At 42.5% G+C, this 21,124-nt stretch overlaps 1 protein-coding gene across 1 annotated transcript; it reads right to left on the bottom strand.

Moving 5' to 3' along the window:
* Window positions 1–16,721: 16,721 nt before the first annotated feature.
* MRPL32 (mitochondrial ribosomal protein L32) lies at window positions 16,722–21,122 on the bottom strand. The gene is made up of 3 exons (XM_068549882.1): window positions 20,974–21,122; window positions 19,421–19,602; window positions 16,722–17,281 (listed from the first exon to the last, which is right to left on the bottom strand). Exons 1-3 carry the CDS (start codon window positions 21,101–21,103, stop codon window positions 17,027–17,029), a joined length of 567 nt encoding a protein of 188 aa, XP_068405983.1. The 5' UTR covers window positions 21,104–21,122; the 3' UTR covers window positions 16,722–17,026.
* Between the last annotated feature and the right edge of the window lie 2 nt (window positions 21,123–21,124).

Below are 21,124 nucleotides of genomic sequence, written 5' to 3' on the forward strand. Positions count from 1 at the left end.
GATCTTTAGTTGCAGCATGCAGACTTCTTAGTTGCGGCATGCATGTGGGATCTAGTTCCCCGAGAAGGGATCAAACCCGGACCTTCTGCATTGGGAGCACAGGGTCTTACCCACTGGACCACCAGGGAGGTCCCAGATAGTTGTGTTTTGAGCACAAAGGTCCCGTGCACAAGACTTGCAGCATCATTGAGAACCCTTCTGAACATCTGTTTCTAGAAGATACTTTCTCTTTGTGGCTTCCATCATTACGATCTGATCCCAGGCTCCATCTCCTCTGTAACCTCTCAGACAAGTAAAAACTGCAGTTGTCTTTGAATGCCAGGAAATAAAATGAAAAGTAATGAGGAGTTTCTGCCAGAGAGGTTTTGTTTTGATGCTTTCTTCCATCTTCCTTTACCTCCCCTGTGGGGAAAATTAGGGCAATGCATTCATCAGCTTTTATTATCTTAATTTATAACCTGAGGTCACAGTTGGGAGGTAAAACATAAAGGCATAGATTTAAATAGTGCCAGTCGTGCCCTCTCCATTTTGTTCTGATCTCTCTTTTGCCAGAAATGAAATTCCTCTTGCCCTGTAACTGTGTATAGATCTGCCAGTGCAGAGAATGTGTCATTGTCCGCTTGTCTTTACTTAACACTACCCTTTTCTGCGTTAACTCCAACCCACACGCTATACATTTGTGTCCTTTCATGTCCGGTTTGCACCCATTCAATTAGATGTACAACGTGCCTCCCCTAGTTTAATGAGTTGATTATGACAAGACTTGAGAGGAACGACATTCAGTAGCTTCAGCTGATCAGCCAGAAATTTTCATTGTCTGACGTCGATCAGGGAATTAAAAGAATAGCTAGTAAGCTGACCTATTGTGAGTCTTCATTCTCTTGCATCATTTCACATTCATTATGGTTCACAGTGCAAAACGATGACATTCAGTCATTCATTCAAACAAGGTTCACTAAGTTGCCTTCTATGTGTCAGATACTAGTCGACGTCCATGGGCGACAACAGGGAGATGACAGGCAAAATCCTGGCTCTCAAGAGGCTAGCCAAGCTAGGGGCTGGAAGGATCACAGACCAATAAACAGTCTGTTTGTAATACATCCAGGGGGATGACAGTAGGCAAAGGGATTGTGAGCCAGGGAAGGGAACTGAGGTCCCAGGAGTCGGGAAGACCTCTCTTAGGCGGTGACCTGGGACAGAGACCTGAATGAAGAGGAGGAATAAAGCTGTGCAGCTATGGGTAGCCTTCCAAGCAGAGGGAGCAGTGCATGTCACGAAGCCCAGGACGGAGCAGGTTTGGCACGTGTGAGGAACAAAAAGGACACAAAATCTGGGGCACAGGGAGCAAAGGGAAAGTGGTTGAGGGAGTAGGTGGCTGATGGACAGACTTAGGTATGGCCTTGTGGGTCAAAAATAGCAGCTTAGGACTTCCCTGGTGACGCAGTGGTAAAGAATCCGCCTGCCAATGCAGGGGACACAGGTTCGAGCCCTGGTCCGGGAAGATCCCACATGCCGCAGAGCAACTAAGCCCGTGAGCCACAACTACAGAGCCTGTGCTCTAGAGCCCACGAGCCACAACTACTGAGCCCACGAGCCACAACTACTGAAGCCCGTGCGCCTAGAGCCCGTGCTCTGCAACAAGAGAAGCCACCACAATGAGAAGCCAGCACACCGCAATGAAGAGTAGCCCCTGCTCACCACAGCTAGAGAAAGCCCGCATGCAGCAACTAAGACTCAAAGCAGCCATAAATAAATAAATAAATAAATTTATTTTTAAAAAAATAGCAGCTTACATTTCATTCTGATAAGGTGTGGATGCCACAGGAGGGTTTTGAGCAGAGGGGGCATAATCTGACCTTTGTTTCAAAAGAGTCACTCCAACTGAGAATGGACTATAGGGGTAACAGTAGAAACCGGGAAGCCAGTTATGAGTTAATCACCGTAAGCCAGTGAAGGACCAGGATAGGAGTGGTGGAGGGGAGACAGGCAAGGTTAGGTTCATGCTGTACTTTGAAGGTGAAGCCAACAGGCTTCGCTGGAAGACTGGACATGTGGTAGGAGAGAAAGGAGACAAGGATAACTCCAAGAGCGGGGGATGCACTAGATGAACAATGCTAGTGTTTACTGGACGAGGGAAGCCTGAAGGAAGAGAAGATCAGACAGAAGGAGAAAGAAATCAAGGGTTCTCTTTCGGACATACTAGCTTAGAGAAGGTTGTTGGATCTGTAGGTGGAGATGAAGTTGAGTTGAGGTTAGGTTGCAAATGTGAGCCCAGCCTCTTTTGACATCTCTATATCAAGCTCACCTTAGGTTTGAGTCTTTGTTTATGTCTGAAGTTTAGTTCCTTTTTTTCTCTTCCCTTATGCTCACATCCTTTTATTTCCCCTCAGGAGTACACCTTCTGAATTCCCCTGTCCCCAGCCCACAAACCAAGTATTCCCAGAGTGCTGCGTGTGAACTCAAGCACTTCTTCAGAAAAAAAGCAAATTCCTCCTCTCTAAAGTGTGTCTTGATTACTCCCTCATATGCCACTTACACAGTATGACCGAGAGCCTTCACATTTTGAGAAATGTGAAGGATTCTTTTAGGGGAAAGTAGTTGCCTGTAGAATAAAGGCTGAACTTGTCATGCTGGCATTTAAGTTTCTGAATAATCTCACCCTGTCTCACCTCTTCAAGGTTCTATGTGTTCAAATTCAGATCTCAGATCTGACCTCTGAACTTCAAGAGTTGGTCTAACCTTCACTCGGCGGGTACAGGCTGTTACTCCCAGACACTCAGGGAGAGCAGGTGGTCGCAGCATAAAAGGAAGATCCACATGAACAGAAGCTCAGTCCCAGAGGGAAAGACCCTTAATTTTGAGGACAGGGATGGCCCTGGAAAGGTGATCTCCTGTGTAGGGAGGAGCGATTCCACCACTGCTCAGCGCTTCCATGCTCTTTTGTGATTACACACCCCCAGAGCGATTCCACCACCCCCAGAGATTCCATGCTCTTCTGTGAACATCTAGTATCTTGTTCCTGCAAAGAGGGGTGCCCTAAATTGCAGAAGAAGTATTTGGATCACTGGAAACGGGGCTCCCATCACGATCATCACTAATTAATAAATTGTTGCTCTTCTTATAGACAGATGAGTCTCATTTGCTGCACAGAACTATGGTTGAGCATGGTCCCTGCTGCCTGTCTACCTGGACTTGGAACCTACCCATCCTGGGTCTGTGATGTGGAAGAAATGACTTGACTTTTCTGTAACTCAGTTTCTTTCTTTTTTTTCACTTGTTCTTTATTTTACTTATTTATTTTTTGAATACTTATTTAATTTATTTATTCGGTTGTGTTGGGTCTTAGTTGCGGCATGTGGCCTCCTTAGTTGCGGCACGCAGACTCCTTAGTTGCGGCATGCAAACTCTTAGTGGTGGCATGCATGTGGGATCTAGCTCCCAGACCAGGGATCAAACCCAGGCCCCCTGCATTGGGAACGAGGAATCTTAACCACTGTGCCACCAGGGAAGTCTCTGTAACTGCGTTTCCACACCTGCAAATCTACTTCAGAGGGTTGGGGTGAAGAGTAAGTGACTTCCTACACATAACATGCTCAGAACCATGCTGAGCATGGAGTCATTGCTTGGTGAATGAGAGGTATTGTCATTACCATCCATCCACCAGGACTGAGAATCTGATCATCTATGGGTTATGAAGAAAATGCAGTCGAAGGAACTGAGAAAGCCTGACTTAGAAACTGGCTTGGCCATGGTGGTGTCCTTGAGTGGTTCTGCCAGTGAAGGGTCACCTCTCCACGGCCCTCTCCTCTCAGACCCAATCTTGACCCCCATCCAGGCAGACCCACTGTCTTTCTTTGTTTCCCCCTGAAAAATACTTCTTCACTGGGGTAAAGTTAGTTATTGCTGAGTAAAAATTACTCCAAAACTTAGTGGCTTAAAACAATAAACATTTACTATCTTGCGGGATCCAGAATCCGGCTCAGGCACACAGCTGTTGGTAGGAAGTCTCAGCTCCTCACCACAGAGACCCCTCTGCAGGGCCACCTCATGCAGTGGCAGCTGGCTTCCCCCAGGGTGGGTGATTCAGGACAGCAAGAGGAAGCCATGATGTCTTTTATGACTAGTTCAGAAGTCACCTACTGTCACGTCTGCACATTCCATTTGCTAGAAGTAAACCTCTAAGTCCCACTCATGCCCGTGCAGAGAGGAACTGAGCTCCACCTTCTGAGGGGGAGATTGGCAAAGAACTGCAGACATATTGTAAAACCACAACAATCGGTGATTGAGACTCAGAGCTAGTGAGTTATAACATTTAGGACAATATAGACTCCCTTCTCTTTAAACCTCTAACTGGTTTATAAGACCTTGGACCATCTACCCAGATATTCACTAAAAACTCTGAGAATCCCAAAGCAGTGCTTTGTGGTCATAAAACTGAGCAGGGCGCTGCAGGGTCCTCCTGGGTACGAAAGCCGTTCTGTGTCCTCCGTTTCTTGTCTGCAGGAAAAAGGCTTCAGCCTCCTAGAACTTTCCTGGGTTCCAAAGGGCAGATTCAAACAATAATTAGGGAAGTGAGGGAATGTAGAAACAAGAGTGGATTTTGTTTGTTTGTTTGTTCGTTTCAAACCACTGAGATTTCAGTGATGTTTTAATATAGGCAGACCCTAGCCTATCCCAATAGATAACAATAGTTAAGCAGAAAAGGCAAGTGCTAAGAAAACTTTATTTCTTCTGTGTCCTTACATGAAAGAAGGGGGAGAAATATGATAGATATAGGTATTTGCTTACATTTTCAGAAAAACAGTGAAAGAATAAAACAAGAACAAAATTTTTAAAAATTATTGATAATGAAAGAGAGGAAATAGAGTTAAGAGGATATGGATGGAAGCCTGGCTTCTCTAATTATGTCTGAATATACCGTACTCGTTTTTGAATCATGTAATTATCTTCCATATTTAAAATGTAAATCAGGAGAGGGGTCCTTGTGGTGATGGAATTGTTCAGTATCTTGACTCTGATAAAATTATTTAGAGCTAAACACACACACACACACACACACACACACACACACACAAGTACAAGTAAAACTGGAAGAATCTGAATAAGATCCATGGATTGTTTGAATGTTGATATCCTGGTTGTGATATTATACTACAGTTTTACAAATGTTACCATTGGGGAAATTGAGTTAAAGTATATGTATGATCTCTCTATTATATCTTACCATGTGAAAAATAGCATTTCATCACGAGAAATTTTTAAATATTCAAAACACAAGGAGAAAACTTCAAAAACTCAATTGTCATGGAAAGCTTTAACTCATTACTCCTACACTATGACAACAGATGAAAAACATACTTACATTTGACTAATTTTATTTTTATCCGTTCATCTATTTAGGTAAGTGGATATTTATGAAATAATAAAGGCAAAACTCTGATTAATGAATTGAACAAGGAAAAGAGAGTAAAATTTATAAATAAGGACAGAAATTGCTTCTTTTGAAGAAAGGATCATAAAATAGAAACACATCTGTAAAATGTATTCAGTGTTGGTGATGTCACAGTGAGATGGATTTTCACATGTAAGCCTGGGGAATTGTAAATTATCATTCATTTAACCAATAGTGTCTTAAGTATAAAATACAGAGATGAGTAGAGGGTGTGTTAACCCCAGTATTTTGACACTAAGGAGACTTTGAAAATTGACAGTGTTCAGAGTGAACTCCATCAAATCCATTTCACTCCTTGATCATTTTCTGTAGAGCAGCGCTGCCCCACGGGCCTTTCTGAAATGATGGAAATGTTCCACATCTGCACCGTTCAACATGGTAAACCTAGTGTTAGAAGGAAATCACCAGGTCTATTATACTTGCTACTCTTTGTATAAACTGGTATCATAACCATGGGAAAAGAAGTACTGTTACCTCCAGAAGTTACAATGAGAGTGTCTCATCACCTCAATTTCTGACGTTTGGTATTTGTGTTATTAAAAGAATAAACATTTGAAAAGTCATGTGTGGCCGGGATCAGGGTCCAGGTAAACAGTTCTAGACCCACGCGTAACATTCATTAACTTTGTGATCTTGGGTAAGTCTAGGCTTGAATGTCGTGAGCTCCAAGTGAAGCCATTGGACACATCATTTCCCTTCAAGCTTGAACAAATTCTACTATAAATATCCATATGCCATCTGGGAAGCTGGCCAACATTTGTTCTATAGAATTAAAAGGTGCAGCTTTAAGATGTGCACACACCATCTCTGTGGAGGCCGTGAGGCTCACGTGAGTAGGAGCCCGAGCTGGCCTCAGACTCGACCTCCCCTCTGTGAGCTCCAGGCTGTGGGTAAGTGTGTGTCATTTTTGCTGTGTGTAAACCTCAGGGCGGTCTATCACAGTGATAAACCCCTAAGATTTCACTCTTTTTTTCCTCTCTTTATTTATTTTTTATTTTTGAAGTATAGTTGATTTATAATGTGTTAATTTCTGCTGTACAGCAAAGTGATTCAGTCATACATATATATATATATACGTACATTCTTTTTTAATATTCTTTTCCATTATTGTTTATCATAGGATATTGAATACAGTTCCCTGTGCTATACAGTAGGACCTTGTTGTTTATCCATTCTCTATATAATAGTTTGCACTTGCTAATCCCAAATTCCCAACCCATCACTCCCCATCCTCCTCCCCCTTGGTAACCATAAGTTTGCTTTCCAAGTCTGTGATTCTGTTTCTGTCGCATAGATAGGTTCATTTGTGTCGTATTTTAGATTCCACATATAAGTGCAATCCTATGGTATTTGCCTTTCTCTGTCTGACTTACTTCCCTTAGTATGATCAGCTCTAGTTGCATCCATGTTGCTGCAAATAAGCCCCTAGGGTTTCGGATTTAGAACCAGTTTAGGTTCAAATGGTAGCCCTTTTGCTGGTCTGACACTGGCCAGGCCTTGCTCCTGCACCTGAGTCTACCTCACAGGGTGAGGCTCCACCCCGCACAGACCTGGCTGCTGATTCAGGGTTCACGGGTCGCCCCCCCCCCCTGACACACACACACACGCAGCATCCTATCTTTCTCAGGGATGCTTTCCTTTTTTCCCTTGAGACTTTGGAGGCCTTACCTAGTAACAGGTGACAGGAGACAGGGCAGACATAGGCTCTCAGTGTCCACTGAGAAGCCGTCACCCTGTCTGGCCCTCTGGTCTTCCATCCACGTGACCTGGAGTGTCACCCTTGGTTGCTGTAGACAACACCCGTCAGGACCAGACATTCTGTGGCTCCTCTCTTCTTCCCTGGAGTCCTTCAGCCTCCCCGAGTCTGCACCCAAAAAGGAAGACGTTAGGCCTCCCTCCAGGGGTTGAGCTTGACTGGGGATGGGGTAGGGCTGGGGCGCAGGGCACAGGGACCTATCTCAGACTCCTGCTCTCTGGCCCAGGGCATTTATCAAGTCCTTGGGACGAGGAACCTTATTTACTAACATGTGCCTTCCCCAAGACTTCAGTTCTTTGCTTTCTTCCTTAAAGGCCAGGATTTTTAAAAGCTTTCTTTTTTTTCTCTCTGTTTTTCCTTCCTTGAGAAATTAAAATATCTGGCTTTCTGGATCAGACACAAGGAAATATCACAGAAAAACATGTCAGTTAGAATTTTCCAGCAATATATGCCATATAAAAGTTTAATAAGTAATCTATGTAGAACACTTAGCACTGGGCCTCATGCATTGTAGACACTCAACAAACAGTAGCTGTGATGATTAATATCTACTCTACAATGTTATTTTAAAGATTATTTATAACGTATGCAAAATGTCTGACATATAATAGATGTTCATTAAATGTCCCCCATCACAGTGAAGAAAATGGTTTTGAGTTTAATATAAAGACTGATACTGTTTTCGAATGATGGCGTTAACTGGAAATAATAATTTTTTAAGAGGCTTTGAGAATTTGTCTTTCCTCTTGCTCATTTTTATCTCCTGTCAACCACATCCGATGCTAGCTCAAAGTATACACTTAGATGTCCCTGGCCTTCATATTCTGGAAGATTGTATCAGCAGAAATAACCATTAACCCTCTGGAATGACACATGACACATAACACCGGCCATTAAATCATCAATATATTGACCAAATGGAATTATTTGCTTCATCTAAGTCTAATGGCAGGAAAATGGGAAAAGCAAAATTATAGATTGGGCTGTTGTGAGGGCAGATTCAGAGACCCAGACTTCTAGGCATATTCCAGAAAAGTATAGAAATGAATCAGGCTTCTCAGATTTCTTTTAGCTTTTTCGGCTACTCTGGTAAATAGGACGTGTCTGATGGAGGTGGAAGCTCCACTGGCTGACTAATAGGATACAGTCTCCTCTCCACTGCCAACATTTTGGGTCAAGGGCATTGAACTGACCCTTGCAATGAATGCATGGGATCTGTATGAGGAAAACCGGAGAATCTTAATTAAGGGTAGGAAATAAGATGAAATAAATATAGAAAATAGCACATTATGTAGAAAGACTAAATATGCCAAATTCATTAAATTTTAGGGTTAATATTACCCCAAGCAAAATCCCAATGAATATAATACTGGCCCAAATGATTCTAAAGTCTGTTCTGAAAAATAAATATAGCGCTAATTTTTTTGAGACAATGAAGAGTAAGGAGGAGATACCTCCTTTACCATGCAGGAAAATGCATTATAACGTGGCAGTAATTAAAATGGCATTGTTGTGGTTCACAAACAGAAATGGGAAGGAATAGCCTGAGACAGACCCTACCATATGTAAGAATGCATAATGGAAAAGTGTGTAAATGTTAAATAGTATTCATCTTTTGTGCATCAAAGGATGCCATCCATAGAGTGAAAAGGCAATCCACGAGAAGATATCTGCAAACCATATATTTGATAAGGGGTTAATATCCAGAATATATAAAGAACTCCCACAATTCAACAACAACAACAAAATCAAACAACCTGATTCAAAATGGGCTAAGGACTTGAATAGACATTTCTCTAAAGATGAAATCAGTGATGCACCCGAGGGTAAAAAAAAAAAAAAAAATCGTTTTAGATTCTGTCCATATATCACATATCAAAATTAATTCCAGATGTAGTAGAGCTTTGCATATTAAAAAAAAATCAAATCATAGGAAAGTTGAAGAAATTATTTTTGTTAATCTGACAACACGGAATAAGGTCATAAGCATAAAAATAAAACCTAAGAAAAGTTATCATACATGTGGCTACCAGCCTGGGGATTCAAAAGAGTTAGGCTGCAACTGTTGTTTCCTTTGCAAAACCAATTTTTAGTTTCTCCCCATAAATACTACAACTACTCTCTACTCATTTTTTAATTTTAATTTTATATTGGAGTATAGTTGATTTACAATGTTGTGTTAGTTTCAGGAATACAGCAAAGTGATTCAGTCATATACATATCTATTCTTTTTCAGATTCTTTTCCCATATAGGTTATTACAGCGTATTGAGTAGAGTTCCCTGTGCTATATAGTAGGTCCTTGTTGATTATCTATTTTGTATATAGTTCTACTCATTATTTTTAATGAGCAAAACCATTTCCTTGACACGAACTTGGTACAACCTTGTCCCAGGTCTTCCTCCTGGTTTAACCTTCAGATGTTAGGTTAGAAGGTGCATTCCTCTTTCTGAAGAGTGAGACTTGGGCCCATGCTCTCACTTCATTAAAGACAGCTCCCTCTGTCTGGCTGTCTTCTTTCCATCATTTTGCCAAGTCTCCTCTTTTACTGGATAATTCCCATGAGCATAAATACATGTTTGCTCTCTCAGTTTGCAAAACACACACACACACACACACACACTCACATGCACACACTGGCCCCTCCATCCCCACCCCTCCTCCAGCTGTTGCCTCACTTCTCTACTCCCCTGCAGAGGATGACTGTTGGGAAGAACTGTCTAGGAACACAGCCTCCCTATCCTCAGTTCATCTATCCTTCAGCCCACTCCAATCTGGCTTCTGCCACCAACACACAAATGAAATCGCTTTTGTCATGTCACAAACCAATTCCATTTGCCGCAATCCTTGTGCCCTTTTCGATCTTCATTCCAGGCACATTTGACAGAATGGATGGCTTTCTCTCCTCAGCATGCTCTCCGCTCTTGGGATCTGTGGCAGGACAACATCTCCTGATTTCCCCCTCAGTTTATGGTTCTCTTCTCTCTCTTGAATACTTGCCCTGGATAATCCCATTCATTTCCATGGCTTTAAAAACATCCCATCTGGGGGAGTTCCCTGGTAGCCTTGTGGTTAGGATTCTGGGCTTTCACTGCCATGGCCCGGTTTCGATACCTGGTTGGGGAACTAAGATCCCGCAAAAAAATTCCATGTGCTGACTGTTTCTGACTTTACACACTCACATGTCCATCAGCTGCCCCTACATCTCAGCTTGGAGGTCCAATAGTATTTCAAAAAAAACTTGTCGAAAATGGGCATCTTCAGTTTCCCACATAACCTGCCTTCACCTCACACAGGCTTCCTAATCACATCTCCTGTGTTGCTCAAGCTGGAAACTTGGGAATCATCCTTGACTCGTAATCACGAGTCCCATCTATTCTGCTTCTGAAATACATCTCAACCTCCTCTCGTTCTCTCTATGTCCACTGCCACCATCCTGGTCTGTACTATATCATCTCTGGCCTAGATTACTGCCCAAGACCCATTCTTGCCCCTCCCTAATCATTCTCTTTGCATCCCTGCCTATGGCTCCACACCAATTGCCTCAGGTCTCAGATATGTCATCGGGATAAAGTCAAGAGGAGTTTGCTTTTGAATTGTATGTCCAATGAGAAGGGAAGAGAAAAATCAAGAATGACTAGGGTTTTGCTTGAGCAACTTTGCACGAGGCAATGACTGTTATCAAGGTGGGAAAGTTTGGGTCAGGTACAGGTTTGGCTGATAGGGACGGGTTGGAGGGGTGATCAATAGTTTTCCATGTGCTAATCCTGAAATGTCATTTAGCCAAGCAGGAGTGTGCTATAGTTGCAAAAAAATATTAGACAGGATAGATGTTTGTTGAATGAATAAGTGAACCAAACTAGGCTGCCGGAGAAGCAAATTCTGGGGGAAAGATTTGGAAGAGTTTGTAAGGCTGTGAGGTAACATTCTAATGGAAATCCCTGGTATTATTTGGATATATGGGCCTGGAGAGCAATAGGAAAATTAGATCTGGGGGCTTAGACCTGAGGGTTATCTTGAGAGTTTAAAGTATGGAAAAGATAAGATGAAAGTGAAACTTCTAGAAAACTAAAATATTTTCTTTTCACATATTTTATTCAAAATAAAATTAGTTTTATTGAGTTTGATGGGGAAATGTTTAGTGTCATCCCTTTCTTCTACCCACTAGAAGCCAGTCGCTCTCCTCTCCTTCCACTCCAAGTGGTGACAACCAAAAATGTCACTAGACATTTCCCGTCCCTGGGGTCGAGGAGAGAATCGCCCCTCGTTGAGAACTACAGGATTACAGCAATGGCAATGAGAAAATCAGTACTTCTTTTTAGCTACTGAAATGTTAATATTAGAGAATACTGGAGAGAGAACTACAAAGTAGTGGCGTTCTGAGCTTTTACCCTGCAAAAAGCTCTTGGAAAGAATTTGATCATGAAGCAGGCTGCGTGCACCGCGAGGGCGTGGGGTAGGGAAAGAGGGTGGAGGAGCGCTGCCACGCAGGAGAGCATCGCTGAAGGCCGGGGCAGAGGAGAGCAGCCAGCACCTGGGCTCAGCGTTGCAGACAGCGCTGTCTCCCCCTGAAGAAATCCTGGCTGCTCTCCACACGCCGATGGCTTTGGTGGAAAGAGGCAGGTCCCAGCATTGCTGAACCCGATGGGTGTTTATCTCACTGGAGATGACTCAGTACAGTTCACCTGCTGCCCCCTAGCGAGGCGGCTCGGGATGCCTGGTAAGTTGTGGTACCTCTCGAACTGCGTGTCCAGGATGAACTGCCAAGCTGGCTCTGGGCGTGAATAACAGGGGTGGTGCCGTTTGCAGCAACATGGATGGACCTGGGGATTGTCGTGCTGGGTGGGGTGGGTCGGACAGAGATCGAGGTGGTGTCGCTTATGTGCCGAATCTAAAAGAAAGGTGACAGGGGTGAACTTATTTGCGAGGTGAAAACAGACAGACTGAGAGAACGAGCTTGTGGGGGGGGGGGCGCGTGGGGTGGGAGTGGGGGGAGGGATAGTTAGGGAGATTGGGATTGACATGTACCACTGCTGTATTTAAAATGGATGACCGGCGGGGACCTGCTGTGTAGCTCGGGAAACTCTGCTCAGTATTATGTGACGCCTAGATGGGAGAATTTGAAAGAGAATAGATACACCTATATGTATGACTGAATCATTTTGCTGTGCACCTGAAGCTGACACGGCATCGTTAATCAACTATACGCCAATATAAAATAAAAAGTTAAAAAAAAACAACCAAAAAAAAAAACCAACCAAAACACAAAAAACCAGGATCCAGGAGACCAGAACAGGTTGGCCTTCTAGCTTTCCTCCCATCCTTGCTCCAAATAGCACCCTTAACAGTCACTAGCGACTTCCCAAACGTGGCGAAGGGGACGGCACAGGACGTCAATGGGACAGCGGGGGCGGGGGGCTGGTGGTGACGGAAAGGCTCGACCACTGCAAGTGCTTCCCAGGCGGTAAAAGTAGCCCGGCGAAAAGTGGGCTGGGGCAGCCGCTAAGGCACCAGGAACATGCTGTCTCTCGGTCGCCCTCTGCTGTCGAGACGAGTGAGGACAGCTCCTGCAAGAGACACCGTTCTGTTCAGGAGGCACAAATTAAGATGCTAGGCACCGATATAGGCCACGGGATGACATTGCTTCTTACCAGCTGCAGTGAAGACAGATCATCTATTTCAGTGTGTGTGCCAGGAAAAGAAACGCTAATCATAGACCGTAGAGTCCCAAAGCACAGATTTAGAGATATTGAGGGACTAACCCTGTCCCTGAAACATAACAACTGCATATGGGAGGGTAGCAGTAGGGATAAGAATTAGTTCTCTGAGGAGAGGGTTAAAATGATCTCCATACCGAGGATGTATGCAAGGCCCCTGCTCTTTGTACTTCTTTTGAGAGGAAATCTTGAGTTTAAGTCATACCACACGGATTATGAAAAAAATCATTCATATGTTTAAAAGATTGATCACTTCTTTAAATAGAGGTCATTCTAAATACCTGAAATATTTTTGATTTACCAAAACTTACAAGGAATTTGTATATATACATATGTTTGTGTGTGTGTTTGTGTTGATCACATAAAGCAAAAATCCTCATGTATCTGCATGTTTCATCTGAGTTAAGGTTTTGAATAAAGGAATCTGAAGAGAGAGGAGACATGATTTGACCTGTTTTGAAAGGATTCTGGCTGCTGTGTTGGGAATAGACTATAGGAGATCAAGGTGGTGGCAGGGAGACCAGTTAGTGGGGTACTTTGGTTTTCTAGGCAAGGTGATGGGGGCTGTGATCAGGGCGGTAGTGGTGCAGGTGGTGATGAATGGTCAGAATCTAAGTATATTTTAAATGTAGAAGCAGTGGGATTTGTGGATGTGCTTACAGATTGGGTGAGAGAGAGACAGAGAGGCATCAAAGTCAAGGATGACTGAGCAACTAGGAGAATGGAGTTGCCATCAACCGAGATGGAGGAGACTGTGGTCGGGGTGGGAGGGGAGGGAACAGTAGGACCTGGAGAGAAAAGATTCTGAGTGTAGACACTGAGTGAAGACATCTGTTAGACATTCGACTGGAAGGCCAAGCATAGTAAGTCTCCTACATATGAACGAGTTCTGTTCTGAGAGCACGTTCGTAAGTCCAATTTGTTCCTAAGTCCAACAAACGTAGCCTAGGTACTCAGCTAACACAATTGGCTATACAGTAGTATACTGTAATAGGTTTATAATACTTTTCACACAAATAATACATAAAAAACAAACACAAAAAATAAAGAAAACATTTTTAATCTTACAGTGCAGTACCTTGAAAAGTACAGCAGTGCAGTACAACAGCTGGCATCCAGGGGCTGGCATCGAGTGAACAGGCAAGAAGAGTTACTGACTGGAGGAGGGAGAAGAGGTGGGAGATGGTAGAGCTGAAGATCGTCAGCAATAGGAGATGGAGGGCAAGCTGCAATTTCACTCACGCCTGACGTTGATGGAACACACATTCGCATCTTTGAAAGTTCGAAACTTGAAGGTTCGTATGTAGGGGGCTTACTGTACACAGTTGAATATGAATCTGGAGTTCAGGGGAGAGGCCCATGCCAGAAATTTGGCCCATACCAATTTGGAAGGCATCAAGATAGAGTTGCTGTTTAAAGCCATAACAGTGTATGAGACCCCCCCAAGAACGGAGCCTTGGGCACTGTCAAGAGGTTAGGGGGGAGAGAAGGAATCAGTAAGGGGGTCTGAGAGGGAGACTCAGTGAGGTGGGACAGAGTGAGGCCAAATGGGGACAGGGGGAGGGGTGATGCGTGCTGAGGAGGGCGTCACAAGGTCTGCTACACGTGGTTATGATTTCAACAAACTGAGGGGTGGGGTGTGTACCTCGCTGTGTTGGGAGGTGGGCACAAAGACTGGGACAGATCGTGAGGACACCAGAGAGGGTTTCATTAGGAGTCTGGTTTTGATCAGGGACTGATACGATCAGAAGTGTTTCAGAAACCACCGCGTGGCAGAGTGTGGCATTTAGAAGCATATACTCCATAGTGGTAGAGTAACGATTCTTCACTTTTTGCTTATATACTGAGCATTGCTTCATTAACTATAGTGATGTATTAATTTTGTAATTGAAAAACTATTAAAATGAATGAGAAACATGAGAAGACTGGAAACCAGTAATTGGAAAGTGCATTGTAACAGCTCGGAAAAGAGATGATTAGGGTTCAAAGGAGGACCCTGGCTGGGAGATGCAGTGAAGTCAGATGCTTAGATCTTCAGCATCTGGCGATCTGCTAGGAACTGGCTAAAGGACACAGGAAGATGGAGGGGACTTGTCACCAAGCTCAGAGGGGACATCACCTCCTCACCCACCTCTCCCAAACAAAACCTGGACCCCTCCTTCCAAAAGTAATCTGTCTCAACATCTTGACGACGCGGACAGGTAGGGATGAGATTCATCTCTACTGTTCAGAAATGAACGAATCAGTTACGTAAATGATTTTATTCAAATTCATGTGTTTTTTTTTCCTGAGAGTAAAAAAAAATGGAGGTATTAAGTGATATAATGTTATAAAGATAACTTTGTGGGGACAACCTCTTCAAAAAAAGTGATAGGCACTCTCCCTAATGACATGGCTTTCTGACATGAACCAGGTATCTGGTTTTGCTAATTTGGGGATGCATTTGATGTTTATCTGTCCATGAGTAGCAGACAGAAAAGTGGACCTGCCCACACATTCTCATTAGGTTCACCTGTGTAGCTTTCTGCTAAATCAGTGGACAATATGTTACCCAGACATACACTTTGCAACCTGTTAAGACAGTCAACTGAGAGGCTGAGTAGGCGGTGGAAGATTCAGGTGTGTACTTTTTAGCCTTAGCTTCCAAGTATACCTACCTGAAGTTTGACACTAGGCATTTCTAAGGCTTGTCAGAGTGAAAAATTAGTATCTGCAGAGGATTGCCTTAATAAGAATACGCAGACAACCAATTCCTCCAGAATCTGGTTTTTTTTATGTGTGGGTGGAGCTAAGTCTTAAAGAGCTATTTACTGGGACTCCGGTACTTTGGAAGATTTAAGGATTTGCTTTCACTGAATTGCACTCCAATATATCATCGATCTGTACTGTACCACATGACATTGGTCATTTTACTTCTAGGAATGTTAACATGGATGACCCCATCAGAGTCCTCATGAAGTCCCAGGGGCAAAACTTACCTTAGGCCTCAATACCAGGAGAGAGGTATACTTCTGGATTATGTGTCTTAACTTGTGGAGACTTATCAATGGACGTCCTTTTCAAGGCAAAACAAGTTCAGGGTTGAATTCACTGCCTAATTCTTGTAAGTACTCAGGCTACTGTAGCATGCATTTTGTTTTGAATATATCCCTGGGCTTTATCTTGTCTATTAATTTTCCATTCAACTATAATTCTTTTACTTTGTGTTTTAATATGCTATCTCACTTTTATTATTTTTTTCAACGAGGCAGGAAACAGCAAACCTTGGACCCAGGGTAGACACAGGAATGGGGGAAGGAGACGGAAATATGAAAGGAATTACGTTAAGTTAAAAAGGCCATTGCTACAGAGATAAATATGATGAAATGTGAAGTAAACTAAAAGGTCATCCTAGAAGGAATATGCAAGGGCAAGCCCCTCAGCACATTTTCTGTGTGCTACTGAATTCACTCACATTTCCTTTAAAAAAATCTCTCTCCCCAGACTACAAATGAGCCATCTAATGAATTCTGAATGTCATCTTGATTTAATGTGAAATGTCAAGAACTACTTCTAAGTAAATGAACATGTCTCCTATAAAGTGCCATACAAAGGCAATTTTAATTTGCTAAAACAAACAAACAAAAAACCCAAACAGAACGCACTTTTTCTTACTGCTACATCTACCATCTTAAAAAAGCGATACCCAGAATTTAAATAACCTATTTTCAGGTGTTACTTAAACAAAAGCATTTGTGTGAGTATTCTTGTAAGAAAAACCAGTGGCAAACAAACAAAACCAGAGCCCATACGCGTAATTCTGGCTACGAATTTTAAATTATGTTTTATTTTTCTATCCTGAAAATTCTGTTTACTAAAACTTCATAGTATAATAGAAACAGACACATAAATCCATTGGGCCTCTGCATAAACAAACATTTTCAGACTTTACTCCTGATGCATTCTTCAAATTACCCGCAAAAAACTAACTGCTTATAAAGAATGTTTTAGGCTATGCTGATGATTTAAAAACAAGCACACAACCAACATAAAAACAAAGAATCTCCCTCTTTCTCGGGAGAAACGTCTTATGTGAAGTTATCCTCTCGAAACACGTTTGGTGTCAATTCTGGGTGAACCAGGATGGCCGCTTCCGTTCTCGCTCAATGATCCTCTTGCCCTGATCTTGCTTGGAGGGTGTCTCCCCCAAGTACAGCACCATGGTCTCCACGGTAGGAGCCTTGAAAGGGCCTCCCTCTTGCTTCCCTATCTGTCGTCTGATTTCCGCTGTCTCTTTACACACCTTCTCATAGCAATAGCCACAGAGGACGTGTTTCTGTTTCAGGTGACCACATTCAGGACAAACGTCTATATTGTTCTTAAAAAAAAAACAACCAAACAAAAACATTTTAACAAGAGGCAACATAACGCACACATCATCACTGACAGGAATGAGGCTTATATGGAAACTTTCTTGGAATGTCCGTGCCGCACAAGGTCATAGGACCACCCAGTTCAACCTCATTTTAATAGGGAAACTGAGGACACACACTGATTTGAATCAGTAGAAAAACTGGGACTAGAACTCAGGTCTGCCGACTTTGAATCTGGTACATTTTTACTGAAATACAACAGTCTTATTATGTGAAACAGTACTCCATTCCCCCATCCTCAAAAACTAAACATCTGATAAGGAGCCCATCAACACACTGGGGTGATCCACACAGCCAGCATCTTAAATAAGACACCAAGGTAAAGGGAATTCACTTTTTCTTTCAGTCTATCCTGGGAAGGACAAGGTGATAAACACATTACAAGTTGGCTTCCCCTGGTCATCAGAGTGTAATTCAAATTCCTGTATGAAGTATAGCTGGTATGTGGTGTGAGTTTTCTTCCCATAAATGAACACTGATTATTCCTTAATGTAAAACTCCCTATATATTACAATTTGAGGGTATTTTCATGAGTTTTATATGTCTACCCAACTTTAATAAGACAACTCTAACCTCTAAAGAAGTCCTTTCATTGTGTTCTAAAGGTAGGTTTGAAATATAAAGAAAAATAGTAAACGGGAACATCAAAGAAACTCTGAGCACTTCCAAAGATTAATCTACAAACATCTGTGAGGCAGACGACAAAAAGAACTCCATTTTCTGAAAGAAACAAAAAACCTTGCAAATCATTTGCCTCACCGACTTCTCATCTTACTCCAATACCTGGAAAACTGGATCGCACATCCAACTTCGAGGTATGGAAAAAATACCCACCGTCAGTTGGTGCCCTTTTCCTAACAAATCCCTCAGCATAACACACTATATGTAGCAGAAAACAATTCACCAAAGGAAATGAATGCACAAGACGAGAGCGATTCTTCTCCCTCAGAAAAAACAAAGTCAGGGAAGTCATGTAACAGATCTCATTCCTAAACTCTTAAATTCTCTCAACCAAATTGTATGAATTATCGGTGCCTCAATTAATGAAGTATTTTTCAGTTGCACATTTTAAGTCTGGTCCCAACTGCGACTCAATAATACTTTAGAGTTTAAGTTCCAAGGGTTTGGTTTAATACTGAACGTGGAGGCTCATGAAAGTCCATTTTCTGTCCTTGAGTTCCATCTGTACTGCCCCACTGCTGGGGAATGCCGTGGAGTAAACAGGAACTCAAATCACAGCTGTTAAAGCCATAAATAAACAGATCAAAAGTAACAAACGCTAAAATTTTTGTTACTAGATCAATGAAGAAAGTGCACCCATGGGACGTGGTTGGGGGTGGGGGTGAGGGAGAAGGAGCGCCGAGATCTAGAATTGTCTGCGGATAGGAACACAAACAAAAAAAGTTTCAAGAGAAGAATGTGACTTCAATAGGAGACTGCTAGGGTTCAAATCCTGGCTTCCCCGTTTAAGTCTGGGACCACAGGCAAACTCTTTTTGCCTCAGTTTCTTCACCCTAAAACTGAGCAAAACAATATTTACTCTGGAGGGTCGTTGTGAGGATATGATGAGAAAATTCATGTAAAGCGCTTAGATATATCATCAGCACTTAATAGATATTAGCTATTTTTATTACTTATCTAAGTATTTTCCTTCACAGTATCTTATTGGATACAGTGAAGAACAGAATAAATCTGTAAGGGCTAGTAAAACCCCATAATCGAATAGATCTATGCTTCTGACTTTAATTTTAGGGTCTGCCATAGTTAAAATGTTTATTCATATATGGTTCAAAATCACACAGCTCAGGACGGGCACAGCTCATAATACAAAAGTCACATAGACTCTTAACAACCCAGCCCTCTGTCCAGACTCTAAACTCCCTCCTTGACTGTGTTCCCAAGACTTAGGCTACAGGACAGTAGATACACACATACATAACGAGAATATTGTATTTAATTTAGGCCAGAGGAAGGTAGACATGTAAGATCTGAAAATAATTCACTCATGGGTTATGTGAATAAACCAAGAGAATATGCAGTGGTGGACATGAGAAAAAGCACACCCACAAAAATCACCACATTACCTTAACTTTAATAAGCTTATGAGGGTTTCTTCTCCTACACCTGTTAACTTCAATGCTGCGTCTGTTTTTGGGAGCTGCCATCCAAAAGATGCTCTCCAAAAAGCTGGAAATCTCCTTACTTCCATTGGTATCATTTGCTGTTTCAGTAAATATAGCTGGACCTTGGATTGCTAATGCTGGTCCTACAAAACAAACATGGAGATACAGAATCAGTTTCTAACTTCTAAATGACCATTTACAAGTATCATTCTCCTTAACAATCAACAATGATATATCAAAAGGCACGTATAACTTAAAATATTACATTCAACAGGCATTTAACAGGAAACCTTAGTAGCTATTGAAATATAGTAAAACTCATACATAAAGTAATTTTAAAGAACACAGAATTTTTCTTAGTGGCACCTGCTTAAATGAATCGGTTAAATTCTACCAAGAGTTTCTCATAATACAGAACTCAGGGGTTTAGTAGTAAACATGAATAAATCTAAGCTTGAGATTTCCAAAATCCACTTCCTACTGGCACTGAGATAACTGTTGATTGCCCTTTTATATTATATTCAAATTGGGTTAGCTACTCAGTCATATCCTGGTAGGCCCTTTAAGTCACTTCGTTCTTCTTAATATTTAATCTCAATCCCCGTCAGTTCTCTAAGGAAAAGAACTAGCTCGTCACTCTTTGTAGAATATTAATTTATTTATGTGACCATCAACATTTCACTTTTGTTTTTTAAATTGTTTATAAAATCAGAGAGATTCCTTTACCCTCTCTTTGCTATATTCCTCAGACTTGCAAAAGTTCTTTTGACTTTAGGAACTCTTAAAAATATACAAAGCTGTCTAACACTTAACAACTGGTATTCCTTTTCAATATATCTAAAAGTATTGCTATGCATAGCCTGATGTAATAGCGCAGGCTCTGGAAGGTCTGTGTGGCCTTGAGACCTTTCTGAGCCTACTTCTTCATTTGAAAAGTGGAGACACCTAATGGGATTGTTGTGGAGATTATCTCAGGAAGCATATGTAGGCTTTGACATATAGGGGGCTCACGGTTCAGACTGCCTGGGTATTATCATTAATATGTTCGTGATACCTTGGAAATCGAGTGGAATGTAAATGTCAAAGCAATGACAATTTCAACAACCAAGACACTTCCCTTTAAAATTAGTTTCCGGGGAAAACATGGGATCCGGATTCAACTGCACAAAGCTCAAACGCCACAGAGAGCAAATTGCTTTAGGGGGTGGGATGACTGGAAAGGAAAGATAAGAGAATCTAGATAGTGGCGTCCCTTTATGCTAAGCTAATGTGCTTCGGCTACATTCTGTGTACGAATGGCACGATAAGAGGACTTTTTTCCCCCTTACTTGCAGGGGACTGGGGAGCAAAACCAGGTGTCTCTTGTTTCTAAGTAAGTGAATGTCCGGGACAACGTCCCCTACGCGTGGCCGAAGATCAGGACGCGGGAGCAGGGCAGAGTACGAGCGGTGCCCACCACTCTGCCTGGGGTCCCCTCCCCACCCCCCTTCTCCACGGAGGCTTTCCTTACGTACCCCATTGAGGACTGGGAAAGCCTGGCCGGCTCTGCCGAAGTTTCCGCTGCAGTTGCTCCCAAAAGTTCCGGAAGAGTCCCTGGGCTGCGGGCCACAGCAGAACCTTCAGCATCAGCATGGGAGGCGCCATGTTGCTCGCCCGAAAACCACT

The sequence above is a fragment of the Eschrichtius robustus genome, chromosome 8 (genome assembly GCF_028021215.1).
Source record: "Eschrichtius robustus isolate mEscRob2 chromosome 8, mEscRob2.pri, whole genome shotgun sequence".
In the NCBI taxonomy this organism is placed as follows: Eukaryota; Metazoa; Chordata; class Mammalia; order Artiodactyla; family Eschrichtiidae; genus Eschrichtius; species Eschrichtius robustus.